The sequence below is a fragment of the Rhagoletis zephyria genome, unplaced genomic scaffold (assembly GCF_001687245.7).
Source record: "Rhagoletis zephyria isolate East Lansing unplaced genomic scaffold, Rhagoletis_zephyria_1.1 Rzeph_scaffold_00031, whole genome shotgun sequence".
Lineage (NCBI taxonomy): Eukaryota > Metazoa > Arthropoda > Insecta > Diptera > Tephritidae > Rhagoletis > Rhagoletis zephyria.
In genome coordinates this window covers 610,502-626,067 of record NW_016157115.1, presented here as the reverse complement: position 1 = coordinate 626,067, position 15,566 = coordinate 610,502, and the positions used below count along the sequence as shown (strand labels likewise).

At 37.9% G+C, this 15,566-nt stretch overlaps 1 protein-coding gene across 2 annotated transcripts in view; it reads right to left on the bottom strand.

The window, feature by feature from the left end:
* Positions 1 to 2,933: 2,933 nt before the first annotated feature.
* Positions 2,934 to 15,566, bottom strand: part of SKIP (Shal K[+] channel interacting protein) — a 570,918-nt gene continuing 558,285 nt past the window's right edge. The window contains exons 14-18 of one of the 2 annotated variants that reach the window (XM_017617810.1): positions 11,500 to 11,692; positions 9,381 to 9,523; positions 8,549 to 8,847; positions 5,608 to 5,729; positions 2,934 to 3,406 (exon numbers count right to left, since the gene is read on the bottom strand). In XM_017617810.1, the coding sequence (XP_017473299.1) occupies positions 2,949 to 3,406; positions 5,608 to 5,729; positions 8,549 to 8,847; positions 9,381 to 9,523; positions 11,500 to 11,692 (1,215 nt within the window). In that variant the 3' untranslated portion in view covers positions 2,934 to 2,948. The remainder of the gene's footprint in view (positions 3,407 to 5,607; positions 5,730 to 8,548; positions 8,848 to 9,380; positions 9,524 to 11,499; positions 11,693 to 15,566) is intronic. The other variant, XM_017617820.1, reaches the window with a different exon arrangement.

The window sequence follows — 15,566 nt, the reverse complement described above, 5'->3', positions numbered from 1 at the left end:
ATCAGAAGTATATAAAATGTGGATATCTTTAAAACAGGAGCAGCTAGGATTTCAATTTAAGCGGATTCTTAACCTTAAGATATCAACAAATACAACCCTGCTTTCAGATTTTGTCGACATTTTTATGCAACCTATCTTCGCTTCCTGCCCACCGTGTATACCGTCTCTGCATCTTGACCCACAGGTCACTTATAGTCATTTATTTAACGAAAAAAAAACTTACTTGAAAATTCTTTTTCCAATATTTTTTTGTTAAAAAAAATGGCTATAACTGACTACCAGACCAGGTTAAGGTACAGGGATGGTATTTCAGGGACATAAGTTGAGAGCTCTAGCTTTAATTTAAGCCTAAGTGCAAGCTTTTATCACGTTTTCTTTTTTTGCTAGAGCTTCTCAAATATTGCGAAAACCGCGATTTTTTCACAATTTTACTTGGTTTTTTTTTCCAAAATCTGAACCTGATAGAAACTTTACACTTACGGATTTGTAATAAGTACAAAAAAAGTCTTACCAAAATAGCTTTAGCATTGGCCGCACCAAAATCAACGTTGCCCTGTGTAAGCTTTCCACACAACACAATGAGCACTGTTATTATTTTATCGCGCTATTCAATCGTGAATTACAACAGAACGTCGACGAATCTGGTTAGTTTCTTTTCGAGTTCTTGAAGTACGTTGTTATTGCTATTCTCTTTAAATTGCAGAAAAGCCCGGTCTCCAGCGATCACAACTTTTTCAACAATCAAATAAAGAAATGTTCTCATATATTTCTTTTTTGAGACTGCTTTTAAAATATAATGTTTACTTGTGTAAAAAATTTAAATTTAACGACTTAGATTATTGAAGACACCTTCAGAAACGCTCTCTATCTCGCAAAAAATAATTAAGTTCTTTAACCACTATTTTAAAATCAGCACAAACTTCAGTGAGAATAGCAAGTTCAAATTGCTCTAGTGAAGAAGATACAAAAACAGGGTGCCTTATACTCTTCATCCACTACGCAATGGACTTTCTTCTTGACGAATTACCATGTTTTGCAATAGTCGGGCAACTTTGATTTTTGGAATATTGGCCAGCTTTTGCTTCATTTCTCACACGTCTAAATATAAGTCGCCCGTCGCCTATGCAGGAATGGTATTATCGAACATAAAACAAGTATGACATAAAGCGATTTCTGCCCTTATGGCTATCTGGCTGTAGATACTTACAGGTTCTTTTACAGACTAATGCGGAATTTCCACTAGGAATTTAAAAAAATGCCATGTGGAAATAAATTTAATGACTATTTTTTTAATGTAATAAAAAAAAAAATGTTGTGTGTTTTTGAGGGGAAATGTGGCATAATCTCCTAAATTATGAAAAAAATTAACTTAAGTGCAAAGTAAAAACATTAAAACATTATTTTAGTACTAACGAACTATACATAAGTAACGCTAAGCTCTAAAACAAAGTCATGGACGTATTGAAATATCACGTTTTCATTGAGTAAATATGTTTTGTATCTCTACATGCACATATGTGTTGTCTATTAATCATTTGACCATTAAGGGTCGTTTTCTCAAGTAAACTTTAAGTTTAAAGCTCACTTTATATTTAAAGGTTGCATTACAATTTATGATTGTGTCTGAAGTAAAGCATTTTATTATCGGTTTTAAACTGGTTTACAACCAAGAAACTTACATACGTCAAAAACCGATAATAGAAATGCCTTCCTTAAGACATGGCTTTATTTTTCATCTAAACTTTAAATATAAAGTGAGCTTCAAAGTTAAAGGTTACTTCTGAAAACGACCCCAACTGTACAAATATCCGGATATGAATGCTATCTTGCATGAGTGCATGAAAAAGTGTCTTTCGAATGCAACGCACGCTATTTTAACATTTTTTGTTTTATAAAAATGATTAAAAAAATGTTTAATTATTTAGACATTGCTTGTTTGTGTCATCATAAATAAATGCAGTTGAATTTGATTGCATAAGGATTGCTGCTAAAAATATACAATAATTAATAGTTATTTATTAAATGCCATCACCTGAGGAAGTACTCAAATTACAAATACAAAATATGCGTTGAATTTTATACAATGTGCATATGTGTAAGTGTGTATGTGATCATGTCTTCATATGTTTAATTTATTGTGTAAATTTTAACTTACTGTACATTTGAACTGAAGCACATTAGAACGCATCATCACAGTAATTTACATACATATCTATATACTCAAATGAGTATAGCTAAGTAATCATAAAATTACATACATACATAAATATTTATTTTCAAGTTACTCTCTACTATCCATTGTTTACACAACATTTTTGCTTTTAATTAATATAACTTAATTTACAAACCAAATCAAAAATTCCATTGTAACATTCACCCTTTTTACCGTTGGGCTATTGATCTCTATCCAGATTTGTATTGATATTGTTGGTGTTGGTGTTACCGATACTGATTGTGCTGCTGAGTGTATTAATATTGGTATTGGTCGGTGTCACATCGTTGAATATACCCATATTAGTCGGAGTTGTCGGAGTAGGGGAGGACGCTGTCGTCACTGCCACTGTCGGCGCCGTGTTTGTATTTTTACGCAAATGGTTTCTTAGTATCACTAAATTCCTATTTAAATTTGCCGTTGCACTACCCACTCCGCCGCAAGTTGCCGATGCAGCTGCCAACGCATTGGATACGACGGCAGCTGCAGCGGCGGAAGATGGTGGGTGCGGTAGTGTACTGCAAGCTGAGCCCAACTGTATGCCACTCCCAATACTGCTTGCTAGGCCACCGCTACTGCCGCAGCTAACGATACCCGCCGATGCGGTAGATGTGGTGGGCGATGTGGCACCACCACCACCCAGCGCACCGCCGATGCTGCCGCCAACCAAGCCCACACCGGGACCGGGCAGACCGACGCCGAGCATCAGCTCGTGGGCGAGTATGGTGGGTAAGTGTTAAGTGCTATTCTTCATCGGACCCGAAGACAGCGAACTGCTGCTCACGCCCGAATCGCTTGACTTCTCACTAAGACCGCCGCCGCGCGTCAACGTGTCTTCGCCCATAAGGCTGCCACCCAACAGCGCTTTCTTACCAACACGGGCCGATAGTCCGGCTTTGAATGGGTTTTCTTTTTGCCGACGTGCGCTCTCGACGCGCTTCATGATCTCGCTGGAACACTTGGTAACAACATCGTCCAAACTGTTCGACTCATCGGTGGATGGTATGTTCTGTATAGGTGTATGTGAGGTGGGCACAGGAGAGCCTTCATAGCAGCCCGAGTCCCGTGGGAAATGACGACGGCCGAATGGTGATGTGCCATGCTTTTTATTGATGTTATTTAGGCGCGTTTCGTCATTCTCCGAACTGGAGCCGGCGATATCGCCATCGGAACCTGTTTGAGAAAAATGGGAAGCTGTAGCAAAAACGAAATGTTAATAGAAAATTAGTAGTTAGTAAATATTTGTAAAAGCAAAATTAGACGCAACTGTACATGGGAGAAAAGTTACTAGGTCGAAATATTTACTTGCGTTAGACTTTTTATTAATAATTATTAGGGCAATTCATCTAAACGCACAAATTCCTCGTACCCTCGTAAAATTACTTTATTTTGTATAACAAATCGGTTTATTTACGGGGTACCGAGGCATACGCGTTTCCATGAATACCCATATTATTTTGAATATGGGCATTCCCATGGTGGCGCGAAAAGGTGGTGCACAGACGTAGGTTTAAATATCAACCCTTCTAAGACAGCCATAGTCCCCTTCACCAAGAAACGAAATCTCCAGGGGATGAGGAACTTGACCTTGGACGGGGTCGCAATCAGTGTCGCCACAGAGGTTAAGTATCTGGGGCTTACCCTGGACTCCAAGCTTCTGTGGAGGGCCCATGTTGATGTGGTCACCTCTAAGGCCACGAGAGCGATGATGGTGTGCAAACGTCTGGCGGGTAAATCCTGGGGGTGCACTCCGAGGATCCTCAGATGGATGTACACAATGATAGTGAAACCAATAGTGACTTATGGTGCGGTGGCTTGGTATTCCAGGACTACTATAGGAACGGTGAGGCAGACCCTCTCCAAGATTCAACGTCTGGCATGTGTTTGCATTACGGGAGCAATGCGCACATGCCCGACGGCAGCGCTAGAGGTAATGCTGGAACTCGAGCCACTGCATCTCTCAATTGAACAGGCTGCAAAGCGAACCCTCCTTAACTTTGCGAGAGAGGGCTTCGGCAAAGGCAAGGTGTTATCATCTAGGAACAGGGACAAGCTAGGCACCCAGCTCCCCCTGGCTTTGTTCCCCAGGGACGATATCAACAGAGAGGTGATATTCAAGAGAAATTTCAGGACCCACACTTATAGCAAGGCGACCTGGTGTACCTCTATTATGGAGAGTCACATACAGGCGAGCACAATACAGTGGTACACGGACGGCTCTAAAACACCCGCGGGGATTGGAGCAGGCGTGTACGGCCCTAGGCTGAAGCTTTCGGTGTCCCTGGGGACTTTCCCTAGCATCTTTCAAGCGGAGGTCTATGCCATCAGTATGTGCGCTGAGATTAATATTCGCAGGAACTATAGGAATGAAAGGATACTTATACTAAGTGATAGCCAGGCGGCATTAAGGGCCCTCGCATCATTCGAGATCAAGTCCTCCTTGGTTAGGGAGTGTGTCGAGAGGCTCAATGCTCTGGCGGAGGTCAATGATATCCAACTAATGTGGGTACCAGGGCACATGGGGGTCGCAGGAAATGAGGAAGCTGATCATCTGGCCAGAACGGCCGCTTCCTCGACCCCGATAGGACCTGAGCCCTTTCTGGCAGTAGGACCAAACACCATAAAGGAAATGCTCAGAAGGGACAACAGCAAACTGAGGGAATTGCACTGGCTTGGCACCATGGGCCAACGTCAGGCAAAAAGCTTATTAGGAGGTTACAATCTGTCAAGATACAGGCTTCTCATGGATCTCCCAAAAGAGAAACTAAGAATTATTACAGGTTTTTTGACGGGCCACTGTAGGCTCAGAGGGCACCTGTATAAATTAGGTATCTGGTCCAGCGACCTGTGTAGCTTTTGCGATGCAGCCAAAGAGACTCCTCTACACCTTCTTATGGAGTGTGATGCCGTTGCACGCAGGAGGTATAGGAGCATAGGGCATATCTGGCCAAGAGAGGAGCACATACACTCACTGTCCCCGGGGTCTATTATGAAATTTATAGACACTCTGGGGCTGGTTGATGTATTGTGATGAGCTAGGGGCACAATAGACCTACTGGTCGCAGTGCCATACCCAACCAACTATATATCTATCTATCTNGAAATCTATGATTTATTATGTTTCAACCACATGCGCCAAATTCGAACCAAATCGGACCATAAATACGGTTTTTCGAAATATCTCGACCATGGCACCACCTAGGAAGACCAATTTATGCAAACATTATTCTTCTTACACAGCCAGTATATATTTTAAAAAGCAGACAAATCGGCCGGTAAATACGTTAGATATAAAACTTTTATTTTTTTTTGTCGTGGTGGACCTTCCGCTGGAAACACCCATATATAAATTAGTACGTATATGTATTTTTATCTGTACTTATCTATGTACTTACATTCAATATCGTGCAACAACTGCACAGCTGTCAGCAATTTGGCACGATGCTCCTGGTTAATAATACCCAGGTAATCCAAGTCAGCTGGTTCCAGTTCCTTAAAGAGTTCGAGGTCCTCATATCTAGAAAAAATATAAACAACTGCCATTAGAATACTTGCACAAATTAACATGTAAAACTGTGTTTTGTACATATTTTTATGAAGTAATAGAAGCTAAGTAATAAACTAAATAATTATTAACTATTAGCAACTGCAGCGCCAACGATTAATTGCGTTTTCAAATGTTCATTTTGTACAGGTTTGTTTTTGCTAATTGCAAAGGGGCGTTGTTTGGAAATTTTTTATTAGGCTGAACTGGTTCTTGATGAAAATTTTTAGACAACACCACTCTGTGATCAACCACTTTTCCAACCAACACTTTTTCTGTTCAATAATTTCTAAACACTAACAAGGAAAAACCAAAAACAGCACTTATATATTTATAGAAGCTGATTTATGGAGCTTTACGGCCAGTTAAATAAAAAGCTAAACAAAAAATCGATGAAAGGTTTTGACCAAACTTAGTCTATGATATGTTTTTGGGGTCGCTGAACACGAATCTGGACTCCGTTTTGCTTCATCACGACCATTTTTTTTTGTGGACCTGTGTATTTATTTTTTTGAAGTGTACACTAAAAAAATGTTGGAGGATTTTTTTAAACAGTGCTATTTTTGGTTTTTCCTTGTTAGTGATTAGAAATTATTGAACAGAAAAAGTATTTTTTAAACGAACATAAACCTAAGCTTGTTTGGTTGATCACAGAGGGGTGTTGTCTAAAAATTTTCCTCAACAACCAGTTCAGCCCAATAAAATATTTCCAAACAACGCCCTTCTGCAACCATGGGCGTAGCCAGGTATGTGCAGGGGGGTGCTCGAGCCCCCCCCTAACTTTCAAATTTTCCTTATAAATATATAAAATGCTACCCTGAAATTCCAGCTTAATAGGGTCGAGCATAGCCACGCCCACTTATGGTTACATGTGTATATCTTGGTAATCGCTGCACAAATTTCTTCCAAACTTGGCACAGTTGTTGGCCTTGATACAGCATACTAAATGGCCGAAAATTTAAAAAATCGGACAATAACCACGCACACATCCCATATAACGGTAATTTAGAGAAATACAAAATTTTCGATAAATCAGTAAATATTAAAGCAAATTTATTCAAAATTGATGCTTGCAACAATTCTTTACCAAGAAATACGTTTATGGTAAAATTTTGCAAAATGGGCGTGGCACCGCCCACTTATGATCACATATATATATATCGGTAACCGTTCTACCAATTTGTACCAAACTCGGTATTTTTATTGTGCTTGCTACATAAAAGCAAAACGTTGAAAATTGTTGAAATCGGACCAAAATTACGGCCGCTTTTCATATAACGGTAAATTTCAGAAATGCTTGAAACTGCAATATTTCGAAATTTAAGGACGCTAATTTACTCACAATTGATACACCCCGGCTTACCATCTAGCGGTAGCTTACGGAAAGGTGAAAAAACATATATTTAATACTTGCGCCGGGTATTTAATGTTCGGCTCCACCCGAACTTAGACTTTCTTACTTGTTTTATTTGTTTCTTTACAGAGTGTAAGTAATAGAAATCTAACTTGATTTAGCCATAACTCCTTTAAAATACTGAATTTTATTAAAGACTGTAATTAGGTCAATGTTGTAGCAGTTACTTGAAAATTCCAATATTAGTTTAGTGAGTGATTTGGCGGCTTCCATACAAAAACTAGATTTTGAACGAAAGTACATAGTATTAAAAATAAATTTCTTTCTGCTTGTTCTCTACATATTTCCAAACTTTTCATCCGATTACAAGCGCCACCTAGAGAGTAAACTTTTTTTGCAAAATTAGTTTGATTGAAATCGGCCAACAAACAAAAATTTTCTAGATATTTCGACCCCATCGGCAAATTATTTCCTATTATAAGGGTAATATGCGACTATGTTTGAACTAAATCGCTCCACATATAAAAATTTTCTAAATATCGCGACTCCGGAGCCACCAGGCGGACAAACCATCTGTAAAAGGTATTCCTATTATAAAGCAAGCTATAAACGTTGCGACCGTCGGTTCAACTTGATGTTATGCTCCAGATTGCAACGCTCGTGGGCTCTTGAATGAAGTTGTGTCGTGGTTGTAAATATGAAAAAAGATGTCCAAAGAATAGCCTATGAAAATTTTATTGAAATCTAATACGTAGTTTTCAAGATTAGCGTATTCAGAAAATATCTATTTTAGTTTATACTAGGTAATTTCTATGGATAGATATAGGTAAACAATAAATTTATGTACTTACATATAAGTTCATATCTGTGGTCATATGGCATAAAAGCTTAAGTCGGGTGGATGACCTTAGTAAAGAATTAGCGGGATGGTGCATTTTATTATAGCCAGCCTACCGACTTACAATGCCATATGAACACAGATCGCTCATATACTTCAATAGTGTCTTAATTTATTAAGGATTAGACAAGGGATTAGAGAAATGAGCCACTTAAAAGCAATAAGGGATTATATTTTTTGAATTTAGAATGATGTTGTTATTGCTGAGGAACATCGATATGTGAATTCAAAGCATTAAAGCTATTTTTCTCCAGTTTTTGGTTATAACAGCATTAAAGTAGATGTTGCTTTTATCGATTAATTACACAGTGCAACACTCAAAACGTGATGCGAATGAGGCCAATTGTATTATTTAAAGGAGGTCAAAATATGGATAAATACCAAAGCATTTGTAAAAGTTGGTCCCCATTTCCTTTTTATATCGATTTAAAATCGTGAATTAAGGGTTCAAAAATAAACAAGTACAATGATTTTTTTTTTGGTTTTCCTCACAAACTTCATACCTGCATATGTACATACATATATATATACGCCACTTACCCATTCAAAACGAAGACCGACGTATACTCCTTTAGTCCAATGCGAAAGAGTAAATCTTCTACCGAACTTGGGCCGTTATTGCTAGTGTGCCGCATGCTGGCACCACCACCCATGCCAACACCGCCAACTACGCCGCCGATGCCCGAACCACCCGCACCAAGAATTTTGCTATTTGATGACTTCAGACGTTCGGGCAGCACTTCAACGTTGATGAATTTAAAGTGTCCGAGACGGCCGTGACAACGACCCTTCCAGATGCCAGAGGCATTCATTGACAGCACATCGATTATATCACCTTTCTGTAAAGAGCACAAAGAAGTGAATACGATAAAAGAACCTGTCAGTATGCAAGGGGAATATACTGAAGTAAAACAATTTTCGTTTATTGCCAGAAATATATTAAAGAAAATAGAACAACTGTATAAAACAAAAAGCTTTACGCTTCTGTTGAATAAAAACACTTTAAAGTGGTGGAGTGCACTCAAGATTTGTCTCCCAAAATTCTAAAGCCTTGAAATTCATCGGCATTAGAAGTGGTAGTCACTGTCGGAGTGGTAAGGAATTTAGCAAAACATTAAAAGCCTAAAATTAAAGGCTGCCACTTCAAAGAGTTTTTGGTTTAGAAGTATATCGACTATTTAAATACGAGTAAGTAAGCATAGTATGCATCTATGTATATTTGTATATATGTATGTTTGTAGGCGAATAGCAATTCTGCTTGCAGCACTAACTGAAGGTCAGCATTCAAAATTCAGTCATCGACAACCAACCATCACTTGACAACACTGCCAGCCGTTTTGTCAGCTTGCTCGCTTCTGATCTGCTTACTTACCTTAAATTTGAGTGCATCCTTATCGTACGGATTCGGCATACTATCGACAAGTGCTTTGGCTTTGCAAATTGGTGCTAACGAAGTGCGGTCCTCGGTAGAAATAGAGCTCTGTGGACTGCCAGGACGAACCAGCGCTTGAGTACCTGTGTTTGAAGTGAAAGGCGAAGGAAAAGAGTTCGTTTTACAAAAGCAGTTTAAACGTAAAAGAAAAAGGACATTGTGTAGCATAGGAAACAGATCATATTTATTACATGAGGTTAAAAATGTGGTAAACGATAAGAATAATTATCCACTCTCATTACAAATTAGGCGGTGATAATGAGAGTATTCTCATGACAATTATTTTCATCCCTCAAGGGTCAGTAAAGAAGCCTTTAAAATTCGCAACACTAACGCCATTTGAGTCGATCTGACCTTTACATCGTAAAATTTGAGATTTTATAGCAGTAACGTGCGCAGAACGTTTTACAGTACGAAAACTCTCCGTTTTTTTTAGAGTTACTTCAAAGTTCCAAGAAGTCAAACAAACGAATATGCCGACTATTTGTTAGAAACTAGTGATGTATTTCATAGTCCGAAATGCCTTTATGGGCGCACCAATGGACTTACAATAGGCGTTAACAAATTACTGGAAAGAAAGGCACTGCCCTCTTGCTGCAAAACTGTATATAACTCATTAAATCACCACCCACTTGTCTAAACTAAGTATAATCTCAATCAGTTCCTTATTTAGTGAGCTGCAACAAGAAGAAACACAAAAATTCAAAAATCGGGCTCAACTGGTATTAGCTTTTTTTTTAATTAAATTGAGTGAAAGAATAAGGGCCCCGTGGAATTGTGAATACAAAATGCAAATTTTTAACCACTGTGAGATGGTCTTCGGTTTTTTCGTAAATCGACAGATTGATTGAGCTAATTAAGTGATTAGAACCGTGCTTCCAGCGCGCCGCCTGCACTGCTGTTTTATGTAGCTCAAACTTTATGACTTTTACGTTTTAATTTTTTACTCTATCTTTGAACAGTTCTGAAAATATTTCATCACGACAAACTTCTCTACGTTAAGCTCTCAGCAATCATCTCTTAAAAACAACAGTGATGACTAATTAAAAAATGTTAGCTACGTGCAAACTTAACTAAGCGAATTTTCTTTCGTGCAGTTCTTATTTTCAATTAAAGGGTGAATTTTTCTTTAATTTCCTAAGTTCGTAAGGAATTTTTATTTTCAATATCATATTCGATTTTGATTGCTTTCTATTGTTTTTGTTATTCATCCTAAAGGTTTTGTTTTTGCCGCATCGAATATGCAAAGTTTTGTTCATTAAAATTGTTCAGCAGCAGTCAAAATTTGTTGATGCTAAATATGTACGAGTATATGGGCGCCAATGTTGCACACGCGTTTGTGTGTGCGTAAGAGCATTCAACAAATTTCAACCACCAATTTGCATTGGTAGTACATGTAGCTCACACAATCGTTGAAACGCATATGAACTTGAATGCTTTGAATCTGTTTACCGTTATGTACCGACATTCGTCCCTTGTAGTTGGAGTCGCTTTACACAAATTTCATTTTGTTTTATTTATTTTGCTTTCGGGTTTTTATGTTTTAAGGAAACTTTTCCACTTTCAGCAGCACATTAAAAATTCATTAAGTTCGAAGAATTTCCACGTTTTTATAAAGCTTGCCGAAAAACTCACTTAAATAACGGCGAGTACAACAAGAACTAGAGAGCGAATTTGTTCCAGAAAAAAACAGCAGGATGAGGATAGTTGAAGGTAGTAGATATTTACTGCCAATGTTCGGTTAACAGTTTTATTTTTTCTTGTAAGAAATATGCGAAGTACCTATAAACAGTTAATAGAACAATATGTAACTGCACTATACGAGCTCAAAGGAAACGAGTAGAGCAATAGAGAAATGGAGGCCACACAACTCCAGTCATTAAAAAAAGGGGTGGTGGTTGTGGCTTAGATATACATATGTACATACATATGTATTTATGGCACGTAGCTAAGTGGTTGCAGTTGCGGTTTTAGATTTGGGAAAAAATTGAAAGTGAACAAAACTATTTGTGGGTTGAAGGAGATCGTTATTGGCGGGCATATGAATGGATAAACTTACTTGAACCGGAAGCGCTGGGTAAACTTTCCACCGAACTTGCTGAACAGGCAAAGGCTTGGTCGCTCATGCTGCCACGGTCGGTATTATCTTGAGAATTGCTGAAATCCCTCGAAGTATCCTTTGTGGCTACAAAGTTCCTTCCGTTCTCATTAAATACGCCAATTTCCTTTGGTGAGTTTCGCATTTCGTTCGACTGCCAGGCGATGCGGAGTTCATTTGTTGTTATTATTGTTTTCGATGGAGGTTACGTTGATGAAGTTGCAACGAATGCGTTGATGACGATGGTTATTTGGTTAGTTGGTTGGTTGGTTGGTTGGTTTTGGAAACGTTTCGTTGCATATTGTTAGGCGTTGTGCGATAATTTGGCGATGACAGAGTTATAAGGAGCAGTAATAAAAGAAGAAGTAAAGAAAACAATAAGGAAATAAATTTAAGAATTTGAGAACGACACATATAGACATAAATAAAATTTAAGGATTATGCGTAAAAAATCCAGATTTAATCAAAATGAAAACAATGTTGTGCGCAAACAAGTAAGCAAGAAATAAATAAAAAATTTAGACAAAGTATAAATTGTTAGCCGCAAATATAACCATATTGTCGTCATGTGTGCATGTGTTGAGTTGCATGAAGTCGTGTTGAATTTATTTAAGTTATTCGAGTTAAGTTGGCGGATATGGAATGGAAAAGAAAAGTTGAAAGGCAAAAGTTTTGTTAGTTAAATCATTAAAAAGTTTTGGGCCACACCCGTACAATAATAAAAATAGCTGCAACAATGAAACACAAAGCACACTACACTTACACATACAAATTCAAATAGGGCCATTAAAACTGCCGACAAACAGTACATGGCAAGCAAATTCCATTACGAAACACACTCGAATATATGCATAGATGGACATATGTATTTGTACATAATCAAACATATGAATCCATATATCTTTCACATATATTTATATACACTGACGTATGTATATTATTAAAAAATGGTTAGGTACAAACTACATTGTTATGCGAAACGTGCCTACTATAGTTATTTCGAATGTACACGCAAACATACATACAAATAAAAATCTCACCCACTCAACCTTAACATTTTTCTTCAGAATTGCTGAAACAGTTGCTCTAAGCATTTTATGTATTCGGTCAAGTTCTTTTACAGCGACCGAAGCTCATTTATAGTGTTCTCATCCATTATTACTTTTTCCTTGTATTTTGACATTGTAGTGTCCGTTGAAGGAACCATTGATACTTGTACAAATTGATAGTATTTAGTGGGCTATGAATTTTCTGATTTCTACAATTGCCATTAGAACCGTATCTGTTCTCTCAGAGAGGTAACGCTCGCTCTGTTGAACTAATTAAGTACTAAAGCGATTTTAATCTAAGCTATAGACTGGACAAGTCTATGAAAATTACGACTTTAAAATGCTGTGCTTTTCTTTATTTTTCCATATACATTTTATATATTAGGGCAATTCATCGTAAACTTAATTTTGTATGGAAAATTTATTTATTTACTAGGTTCATTCTCTTACGAGGCATTTATGCATTTCCATGAATACCCTTATTGTGGTCTTCGCTAGCCTAACGACTTTGAGGTTAGAAAATTTAAACATATTGATCAGCACATGCAAATCCATAAATTAATGAATAACAAGTAAGAAAGTTTAAGTTCGGACGGAGCCGAACATTAAATACCCGGCGCAAGTATTAAATATATGATTTTCACCTTTCTGAAAGCTACCGCTACATGGTAAACCGAAGTGTATAAATTTTGAGTAAATTAGCGTCCTTAAATTTCGAAATATTGAAGTTTCAAGCATAAAATTACCGTTATATGAAAAGTGGCCTCAATTTTAGTCCGATTTCAATAATTTTCAACGTTTTGCTCTTATGTGGCAAACACAATAACCGTACCGAGTTTGGTACAAATTGGTAGAACGGTTACCGAGATACATATATGTGAACATAAGTGGGCAGTGCCACGCCCATTTTCCATAANTCGGACGGAGCCGAACATTAAATACCCGGCGCAAGTATTAAATATATGATTTTCACCTTTCTGAAAGCTACCGCTACATGGTAAACCGAAGTGTATAAATTTTGAGTAAATTAGCGTCCTTAAATTTCGAAATATTGAAGTTTCAAGCATAAAATTACCGTTATATGAAAAGTGGCCTCAATTTTAGTCCGATTTCAATAATTTTCAACGTTTTGCTCTTATGTGGCAAACACAATAACCGTACCGAGTTTGGTACAAATTGGTAGAACGGTTACCGAGATACATATATGTGAACATAAGTGGGCAGTGCCACGCCCATTTTCCATAAACATATTTCTTGGTAAAGAATAGTTGCAAGCATCAATTTTGAATAAATTAGCTTTAATATTTACTGGTTTATCGAATATTTCTTATTTCTCTAAATTACCGTTATATGGGATGTGGGCGTTGTCCATTGTAAAAATGTTCGGCCATTTGGTATGCTGTAGCAAGGCTAACAACTGTGCCAAGTTTGGAAGAAATTCGATTCGTTTTGCCTGTTACAAACAACCCTTATGTGAACAAAATTATCGCTCGCGCTCGGGTATAAAAATAAAATACATGGATATGTGAGGGTACGGCTCAAAGCCAATGCTAGTGGTAAACCATTAACAAGTCTGTAGCCTTTTAGTGAGTGCCCAGTACATATCGCGTGTGCCTATCTTCGTTTGATCTCCTCAAGACTTCTAACCTCCATGTATTCATACATTACATTCTGAACCCCTCTCTCACTAATTACAAGCCCAGTGATGAAGCTTACCTACAATGAGTTATATCGGAAGGTTATCTGCGTGAGCTAACCTGCCGACGCCAACCTTTCTTAGCAAGATTCTCTAGTTAGGGCTCTATTGATAGCATCATTTCTTAAGTATGCAGAGGACAACCATTCATAAACTGTATTTTTCTAACAGTTTAAGATACGAATAATTACTCGATACTTGTGAAATGTTTAACCCAAGGCAGGTGTTGTAAATCCAGTTAAGATTTTCAATGTTAGAGCCAGTGTATAGACAGCAAGAAATTTCTTTAAATAAGCGATTTGTTCAATAAATTAATAAATTTTCCTTATTATACTTTGAATTGATATATATAATTAAGAGCTTGGTATTTGTCAGAATTAATTCGGGCTCTGTTAAAATAAATGTATAAAGTGGTTCGTAGGGACCACACGGTTTGTACATGTGTAAATTTTCACACTTACAGAGTGGTGTTGTTTGGAAATTTTTTTTCAAGCTGAACTCATTTTCGATAAAAATTTCTAGAGAACACCACTCTGTGAGTGCCAAAATGTACAAATGTGGAAATCGTGTGATCTTTGCTTTAGGAACAGTTGTGACGCTGATGAACACATTCATTGTTGAATTAATCTATCCAAAGTGTTGATCAGAGTAAATTTGGTTTACATGAAAGCAGATCTTAGTAAAGTATACTTATCTGGTACCGGCATACCTCAGCTTGCTTTACTTAGGTTTAGATTATAAACAAAAATACTTATTTGAGTGAACTTAGATGGGTATGCGAAGACTTAAAAAAGTTTTTTTCTGATGTGATATTTAGCAGAGTTAGACGAAAACTGCTGGCAGTTAACGGTTTTCCAATAACAAATGATGGTAAACCATGTTGTTGTTGTAGCGGCACTACTAAGCCCCGCTTTTTTCGGGTCTACGTTCAATCATTTTCGTCAAGCTCAACTAACGGGAGGCCCAGGAAACGAGCTGATTCAATAGGTTCGGAACAGAGGGAGAGGGGTGTTAGCTGAGTCGGATTGAGCTGGCATGTAAAGAGGTGGTTGGTGTCGTGGGGGGTTTTCCGNGCTGTTTCGATGGGTTCGGACCAGAGGGAGAGGGGTGTTAGCTGAGTCGGATTGAGCTGGCATGCAAAGAGGTGGTTGGTGTCGTGGGGGGACTCTCCGCATGCCGGGCACTCATTGGGGATATTGGGGTCGAGTCTGGACAGATAGCTGTTGAGGCGGCTACAGTATCCAGACCGTAATTGAGCCAGGGTATCGCGGGTCTCTCTTGGC